This window comes from Sinocyclocheilus anshuiensis, unplaced genomic scaffold, assembly GCF_001515605.1.
Source record: "Sinocyclocheilus anshuiensis isolate Anshui unplaced genomic scaffold, SAMN03320099.WGS_v1.1 scaffold55, whole genome shotgun sequence".
NCBI classification, from domain to species: Eukaryota; Metazoa; Chordata; class Actinopteri; order Cypriniformes; family Cyprinidae; genus Sinocyclocheilus; species Sinocyclocheilus anshuiensis.
In genome coordinates, this window is record NW_015549647.1 from 3,557,022 (window position 1) to 3,566,037 (window position 9,016).

At 39.0% G+C, this 9,016-nt stretch overlaps 1 protein-coding gene across 3 annotated transcripts; it reads right to left on the reverse strand.

Moving 5' to 3' along the window:
- Window positions 1–2,302: 2,302 nt before the first annotated feature.
- Window positions 2,303–8,593, reverse strand: LOC107660103 (ETS translocation variant 5-like). 3 transcript variants are annotated; one of them, XM_016449330.1, is made up of 12 exons: window positions 8,437–8,593; window positions 7,673–7,810; window positions 7,395–7,482; window positions 7,233–7,280; window positions 6,918–6,968; window positions 5,504–5,627; window positions 5,111–5,398; window positions 4,425–4,714; window positions 3,882–3,944; window positions 3,511–3,749; window positions 3,322–3,429; window positions 2,303–3,161 (listed from the first exon to the last, which is right to left on the reverse strand). In XM_016449330.1, exons 2-12 carry the CDS (start codon window positions 7,718–7,720, stop codon window positions 2,925–2,927), a joined length of 1,584 nt encoding a protein of 527 aa, XP_016304816.1. In that variant the 5' UTR covers window positions 7,721–7,810; window positions 8,437–8,593; the 3' UTR covers window positions 2,303–2,924. The 3 variants fall into 3 exon arrangements, with proteins under 3 accessions (XP_016304816.1, XP_016304817.1, XP_016304818.1); XM_016449331.1 differs by lacking the exon at window positions 8,437–8,593 and adding an exon at window positions 7,973–8,151; XM_016449332.1 differs by lacking the exon at window positions 8,437–8,593 and having other exon boundaries at window positions 3,328–3,429; window positions 7,673–8,150.
- Between the last annotated feature and the right edge of the window lie 423 nt (window positions 8,594–9,016).

The window sequence follows — 9,016 nt, forward strand, 5'->3', positions numbered from 1 at the left end:
TTAAGATAGTTTTTTGTTGTTTTTTTCCCCCAAGGCATTGTTAGATGCCAATGTCTCCTGTCATAGCTTTGCGAAAATTTGATTTCAAAAACACTATTAAACTGTTTATTATAATGATTTTTAAATCTGTATTCAACCACAGAACGATCTCAAACTAAAAAGAGGTGATAACGTCTTATTTTGTGGAAGCTATGCTTTATAATTAAATCTTAATTCAAGTGATGAAGGATTTTGAAAGTCTGACAGTAGCTGTTTAACAAATACAACACGGTTATCAACCCATTTTTGAAAAAAACAAAGTTTTATGTTTAAACGTTAGGTTATATACCTGTTATTTTAAATTATACATTTGTTTGGAGAAAAAAAATGTATATGTTTGTAGATAAGCAGCCAAGAGACAAGCACCTGCCTGTAAAAAAAAATGACTTAGTCTAAGTGGAATCTTACTGATTTCAAAATTGCATTGTAGAGTTATTCCCCTCTGACGTGAAATTCTGTATTCGGTGACGTACGTGCTTATATAACATCAACCTGTCATTTACGTTGAAAACCACCGGTCGGCGCTATTACACTAAAAGTAGTCAGCAGCTCGTTTACTCAACCCAGGCAGCCACAAGAATCTTTGGAGGTGTAAGTTTTGAGCCGTTTCCTTCCATTCAGGGTGTTTTTAGGGTGTATGAAAGTTTTTTACGTCATAACTCACTTAAAAACAAAAGGCTTCTTTGGTGAGCCCAAAATGGTTCTTTTATAGCATATGCTGTTGCTCCCTTTATTTTTAAGAACTACATTTAAATGAAATAATGAAACATGACACATAATTTGTATTCATTTTAGAAGTCTTATGTTCAGTGCACACCAACACACTGTTAAAACTGTAAATTTATGTAAGCAATATCACATGAACAGGAGTGTGATGGTACTGAATATCTGCAGGGCTGCAGCTCTTTTCACAGATAATCACATCTGATATTAAACACAGTTGTGGGTGCGATATTGCTCTTGTACAACAGTTATATAGACAAGTAATTGATAGAAAGTATTTTACATTTTAGGCAAAAATTTGCTTGCTTTAGTAATTTTCAGTCCTGGTTTGTCTGCCACTCAGCACCGTTCACACCCTGGAACTCCATGAACACATACAAACTGAGTGATACAAACAGTGAAACATCCCAGTGCTGTTATACTACATATAGCCATTTTTGGAACTCCACTTGGCCAATCAAATTTGAGAACTGGAACTGTTATATAACAGTAAATATGACACTCAGTCCCTATATAGTTCCTTTATGATGATCAGACTATATGACATTTTAATAACTCTTCAGTTCGCTGGCTCCACGAAACAAGGTCACCAGCAGGATTAAGACTAACCCTGCTAAAGAAGACAGCAGAGAAGAAAGAGAATGAGCGGCACTCGGTTATGCAATACCCCGTTACTTTGCATCGCCTCGTTACACAGGCTTTGCTGGGTTACAGTTTTGAAAGATAACAGGCACACGTAAATGAGATTCCTCAATGTTCCACATGGAATGTATAGTCAGAATGTAAAGGCTGAAACAGACTACACTAGACCATCATACATTTGTCGAAATTGTAAATGGTTACAGAAAAAACTGGGGATTGTACACTAAAGGATTGAAGATCACACACTACTAGAAGTTCAAGTTGTTTAGAACACAATAAATTAAAGGAATAATTAACCAAAAATCTAAATTTGCTGAAAATTGACTGACCCTCCATCTAGGCCATCCAATCTTTTTATCTTGTTTTATCTCGTTTATTTACCCCAAATACCTCTTACACCTCTTCTTATCTGGTCCAAGTTAAGTTATTAAATGAAACACACACACCAAAAAAAAACAAAAAAAAAAAACAGTAGCCACTATATCCGTTTATGGACGTTTATTTATCCTGTACCTTATAGTTTAGAAAATACAGATCTGTAATTGTACACCAAAACTGTACTTGAAAAGACTGTCTTCAAAAGACAATGAGACAAGAGTTTTATCCACAGTGAAACAGAACTAGGGATCTATTGTACCCAGTACAGACAAATAAGGTTGACCATGAAGGTGGAAAGAGCTTCTTGCCATGCTTGTTTACTGCCGAGCAGAGATCAGACAGCCTTGCTATAATCCTTTGGTAAACAGTTAAAGGTCGCGCAAGCATGACTGATCCTGAATCAGGCATTTCAGTCGTGATTTTCCCCTATATCAAGAGCTGGTTTGCAATTTCACACACACCACTGTACAAAAAGAACAGATTAGAAGTGATAAAAGTCTGTTGTACAGCTTATACAATGCACTTCAATTCAGCTTTTGCAAAAATATACTCATAATATACATAGATTTCACTTTTCAATTCCCCTACCCTCTTTTTGCCCATTCGCCCCATATCCATAAAAATCACATTACAAAAGCAATTGAATTGACTATTTCTGAACAGTTATAAAGCATTTTACTTGGCCAGCTTTGATTATAATCAAAGCTATATACACTCTGATAATGACAACACAGCCTGAGGTGCATGATTATGAATTGTCAGAAGTTGTTACAAATCTCACTAAAGCAGAGCATTGAAAAAAGACACCAGGCCCGATACACAAAAGCAGTGCACAAAAGCCATATTTTAAAATATACACTTATTTATTTATATATATATATATATATATAAAATCAAAGGTTATACTGAAAAATACTGTTGTGTCCCTTTAAGTTTTTTGTTTGTAAATAAAAATAAAAAAATCCATCATGGAATCTGTGTAGTAACAAACAAACAATAAAAGTGTGGCAAGAAAGTCTAGAGACTTGTCAGCAGGCGCTACAGATTCCTCATTGGAGCGATTACAATTTGACATGAGCTGCACTTGAGTGCGAGGATTCATTTTAGAGTTTTTCTGGTCCACTCATTGGTGGTGAAGCAGTTCAGAAAGCATAATTTTCAGGAAAGGACGGTCCCACTAAGCACTGGTCCCTGACATCTCCTGGATACGGGACACCGTTAGTCTCATCAAAATGTGAGAGCGGAACAGTGTCGTCCTCGGGAACCTGCAGCCCATCGGGGTCTGCTTTCAGACTGGGCCTCTGGTTATCAGGGAATGCCATGGAGAAGAGCGCATCGGGATCACACACAAACTTATACACGTATCGCTCTCCAGCAACCTGCGTATGAGCAAGAGAAAGAGACATGTCTTAGAAAAACGTACTTGAGATAAGATATGTTTTGATGGGGCGTATTTGACTAACTACGGTTAATGAGGGAACTGCAATCTATTAATTAAGGGATTGAAAGAAGAAAAATGACATTGGAACGGGAACGTGCCTTTACCTTCTGCATGATGCCCTTCTCATAGTAGTAGCGCAGCGAGCGGCTCAGTTTGTCATAATTCATTGCAGGCCTGTTCTTCTGGATGCCCCAACGACGAGCAACCTTTTGAAAATGGGTGCGTTAATTCTGCTTGTTGGCTAAATAAATGGGCTATAAAGCCATTTGCTTTCATAACACACTGACCTCCTCTGGTTCAATGAGTTTAAACTCCAGCCCACGGCCAGTCCAAGCAATGAAGTGGCTGTTGGATGGGTCGTCCAGCAGAGTGACCAGGAACTGCCAGAGTTGCAGAGACCCCCTTCGTTGATACGGAGGACCCTCCCGGAAAACTCCACCCTCCTGCTTTAGCTTTCCCTCCAGGCGGTCTGGCACTACACATGCATCGTCATAATACATGTGGGATTCTCCATCATACCCAAAACCTGCAATTGGCAGCCAGGGGGGAAAAAAACATGGATTTAATATGGACATAAGACTAATCAAAAGCTGTTTCTAAATAAATCATCTGCACCTCAAGGAAGTAGTAGATGAAACTAAACTGACAAAAGTCTTACCCTCACTGTTGGCACCATAGAAGTTTGCTGATTTGCCAAAAGATGACTGGCAGTTCTGTACTTCTGCAAGACAATTGAGAAATTGATAAAGTTAGATTAAAATAATAAATGAAAGAATACAATATAATATAAACTAAAGTTTTGGAGTTCAAGCTCATCAGAATTTTTTTATTATAAAATCACATTAAAAGTAATTAAAAAAAACTATACAATACAAAGTTTGGGAGTAAAAAATAAGTCAGAAATTTTATGTTTATCAGATTTTCGTTGTCTCACTAATGGTACGGTCACGTATACTGTTGTCTGTTGAATTTTCGCACTCAATAAGAGTCACTTCAATAGGAATTTGCACTGGCATTTCACTTGAGTGCAAATGATTGGTTGCACGAATTCGTCATGTTGACCAACAGAAAGTGACAGTGTGAGCTGTGCTCTATATGTCGCTACACTACTGGCCTTTTGCCTGTGAAATTTCACCATTATGATAGTCTTACAGCCAACAGTACTTATTTTATAGCAGCTCTCTGAGAGATGTACACCTACCTGAGTCAAAGCCGAAGTCTCTGGGCTCCTGTTTGATTGACATTTGGTGGAACAACGGTGCACGGGGAGGTCCCATATTTTGCACACCCTGTTCATTGTAACAGGGATCCACCATTTCCTTTTTGAATCCCTGGGGAGGCATTGGCACCAACGGCTCTGACATCTGGCGCTGATATGGGGGGCGGCTGTGTCGGGGAAAATGACCACGGGCCTGCGGGGGGTAAGGTGTCTGACAGCGGCCATCGGACTGAGGGAATGGGAGACAGGGCTCGGAAAGCTGCCGATGGAACCTAATGAAAAAGCAAGGCAAAATATGAGAAATTATGTGAGAAGGCATTATTCACAACACCTTGGGCAACTGAGATCATGATGAGTTTCACATCAAAGGGATAAGTCTGGTGTTAAAGCTCTTTTTTCCATTAGTCGAAGACTTGAATGGAATAAATATAGAACTGCTTTCCAGGTCAGTGTGGCATCTTTAACAAGATAATACCCAATGAAAGGCTCAACCTCAGCTGATTACAGGCACTTTCAACAGGCACGAGCGGCTTAAGCAAGAGGTAAAGATAGAAATGAGGTTAGAAAATGATCACCGTGACCCAAAAAGTGATTATGAAGAGCCGGAAATAAAAACATCCTAAGAGTACAAAGCTATTTTTTCTAAGCATGCTGCCATATATTCATACCTGTGGTCTGTGCTGTAGGAGGCATCTGGGTGATTGATAGGAGAGCAGGGCACAGCAAAAGGTGGACTCTGACTGTGGAGTGGAGTCTGTGCTCTCTGATGTGGTGGTGTGGAGCTGTGGTTGGGACCAGACAATAGTGGCGGTCCTTGTGTCGGAGTTTGGACTGGTGGCATCACTCTTTTTTGCACAGGGTGTGTTGCTGCGCTGGTGGAGGAGCCAAAGGGTGATGCCGGTGTAGAAGGAGGAGTGAGTGGCTTGTTAAAAGTAAATGGCTTCCTGTCGAAGGCACTAAAATTGAATGACAAAATAGAAATAAATATGATTCAGTGAGATGGAGTGAGAGAAATAGGGAGAAGGGAAAGATAGGGAAAGGATAAGGAAATATATAGGTACCTGTAGCTATATAGGCACTTTTCTCCATATGGAGACAGTCGCTGCTCTTGTCCACACGGGGAAAACTCTCGGCTTGGGCTTGGTTCCCGCTTTACTTTAGTTTGAGGGAGTCCATGGAACATCACTAGAGTGAAAAAAAAAATTTTTACATTTCAAAGTCTCACAAATACCCAACAAAAATAGTTCTTTAACTTGGAACCTACACTACTGGTCAAAAGTTTGAAATAATTATGCTCACTAGTGATTCATTTATTTGATAAAAATACAATAAAAACAGTAATATTTTTGAAATATTACAATTTGAGAAAAGAACTGTTTTCTACTTTAATCTTTTAAAATGTGATTTATTTCTGTCATTGAATTTAGAGTCAGTTTTTGCCGCTTAATATTTTTGTGTTTTCAACATTGATAAATGTTTCTTGAGCACCAAATCAGCTTATTAGAATGATTTCTGAAGGATCATGTGACACATTGCAGTAATGGCTGTTAAAAATTCATCTTTGTCATCACACTTTAAATTACAAAAATGTATCAATAAAAAATTTATAAATTACATTTAAAAAAAATATATTAAATAGAAAACAGTTATTTTAAATTGCAATATTTAATATTTTACTAAATTAAAAAAATAAAAATAAAATGCAGCTTCGGGGAGCATTAAAGACTTCTTTCAAAAACATTTAAAAAATCGTAATTGTTTCAAACTTTTGATCGGTAGTATAGCCTAGCGTCATCTGGTGTCAGGTGTTTGAGGAATATGTAGTACTGGACTACTAGAACTACTCAGTTTTAAAGGCTGCAAGTTAGAACTCACAGACTATCCTGTGATTCCTATGGAAAAAGGGCCCCACTCCCCAGCTGTGGTGAAAGAGGGGCCTGTGAGAGCTACAGGCACGATGCCAGATAAGGGGAATTGTGCCAGACAAACACACACATACCCTCTCACACACAATTTCTATGCAAACACATCCATGTGCATTCACCTTCTACAATAAACACCATTGACACCATAGAAAATGCACACAATCAGACTTATTCAGAGCCAAATGGGAAGAAAAACTAACAAGGGAAACAGCCAAAGCACTGTTCACCAGCACATAATAACCAGAGTGTGTGTGCACCGAGGATCCAGCCCCATTAAAATGTCACCAAGCTGGAGGCTGCCGTGAGTTACAGCACCGCAGCGGCAGACTGGGCCTCACATGTGCACACACACACACTTTATAGAAATCCCTAGGAATCGGGTTTGGCACAGAAACTTTTGGAATGAGGAGTTTTGAGATTCATTTAATTGATTTTCTTGGTTTCAAGGAGGAAGGTGCCAGGATTGCTGCTCAAATTCAAAGTCAGTTTCTATAATTAATAAAGGCAAGCTCTATAGGCTATTCTGCATGAATATTCAAAGAGCACTCACAGTTAACCGACTGGAAATCTGGAACAAACTGTTCGTCATCAGGTACCTGGGCTGCACATGGAGAGGGGAAACAAAATGATTGAATTATTTATACAAATAAATTAAAAAGTTTAAAGTGAATATAAATAACAAATATTTCAAGTGAATATAAATAATGTATATATTTATATATCCCGTAATGTCTTGTCCCATTTGAATGGGGCCCCAGAGATCAACAACGGGATGATGCATTAACAACCAAGTTGTGTTTTAACAGTAGTTATGAAATGTATTCCATAACCATGACTATTCTAGAGCTTTGGACTGTTGTCGTACCTTCTGCTATCCAAATCTCTTGTAGCTGGCTCAGATCTTGAAAGAGCTCTGTGGGACACAAAGATTGATTTGTGAATAAACAGCCTGATTTGTTTGGGCCCCGAGTTAAATTATGTGCTTTAGAGGGATCTAGACGGATTGATTGCATATTCATTTGTTTACCCTCTGTATCCTGTGCCAACTCAGTGTCAACAAACTTCCTTTTTCTGTCATTGAATGGTCTGCAAGACGGTTCCTGCATGTGAGACTTCTGTATAAAAAAAAAATAAATAAAAAAAAGGAGACCAAGATCAAATAATGAAAGTTTGAACAAGTGATCAATGTTCACAGCCATCCAGTTTGGATGGATATGCTGTAGTAAAACATTTGAAAGCGAACAACAGTCACAAAAGTGAAGAAAAGAAGAAAATGAGGCATGACAAGTTGAAGCAGAGACTTACTCTGGGGGGCACAATTAAAGGGACCTGCTGATCGTAAAACCCATCCATGTCACTTGCTTCTCACTGCGGCATATGTGGCTGCAGCAGCAGGGAAAACGGGAATAAACAGGGATAAAGGGGGGTGATATTGTGGCCTGTCTGAGGAAGAGATGAGAAAAGTGGCATTTAGAGAAAGACACACACTCTGTCAGGATCTGATGCAGCTGTTAGTGAATGTCCCCGGGTCCTGACAGTCCAGGACCAACTGTCCCTTTGATCTGTGAAAACTTCAGCTAGCCTGTTTGTTTGTGTAACACTCACTCTCAGCTCAGATGAAGTGTGCTGCTTTAGTGCAGGACACTTACACTCGCTCACCCTCTCCTTCTCTCTCACACACAAACCATTTAAGGCTCACGGTACAGATGGGGGTCCTTACATAACCATACAGAGCCATCTGTTGCCCATGAGACTACCCAAGCCTCCATACTCAGAGTCTAAATAAAGAAATAATAATAATATAGAAAATAAATAAATAAGCAGCTTCATCTCTTAAAACAAATAAGGTTCAGATTTAAACAGTGGAAAGACTGGAATAAAATAACGAAACTTAAGCTATTCATCACGCTTCATCACACACGTGTGTTTATTTTCCCTGACGCAAGTGTTGCAGGCCATAAAATCGTATTACAGCTGCGAGGCCAAGAAAACACCGCCTAACCTCTCTGGACCAAGAACTAATTAAACATCCATCGCTTAACATTATTGCTTCCTGAAGCTTATCAGACCTTTATAAAACAAGAGGAACGTGCGTCTGCACATTTCACGCTGAAAATGAAGAGTTTGTGCTTTTAAAGATTTTATTGGCGATAATAAAGGCTGCCAGCGGAAACTATAGCTATTAAATAAGTAAATCGAGATTATAGCATTACAACAGCGAGTTAACAGGTATAAGAAGGAGTTCAAGAAGTTCAATCCCTCCCTCCCCCTTTTCCTCTACGCTTGTTTTTCTCAATGAAGTGAAATTGGATACTCCGTGCGCGCGACCCCGAAAAAACCTCAGTCGTTCCATTCATAAAGTCGTGGTATTGAAGGTGGAAGAGAGCACTGGTCATTCACTCCCACCATTTACAATCTCTGCCAGTACTAAGTCTCAAACATGTGACCTTTGGGTTATAAGTCTGACTTTTTAACCATTAGGCCACAATCACAAATGTCTGATCACAAATGCATGATCACAAATGCATAGCTATGTATTGCTTAATTTGTTGAAGGCCATAGAAGAATAAACACTTTCAGAGTTGTGTGATGCAGCATGGAGAGGTTTATAAGAGGTTTCTGTTTAAGGTCATATGATGCAATTTCAAG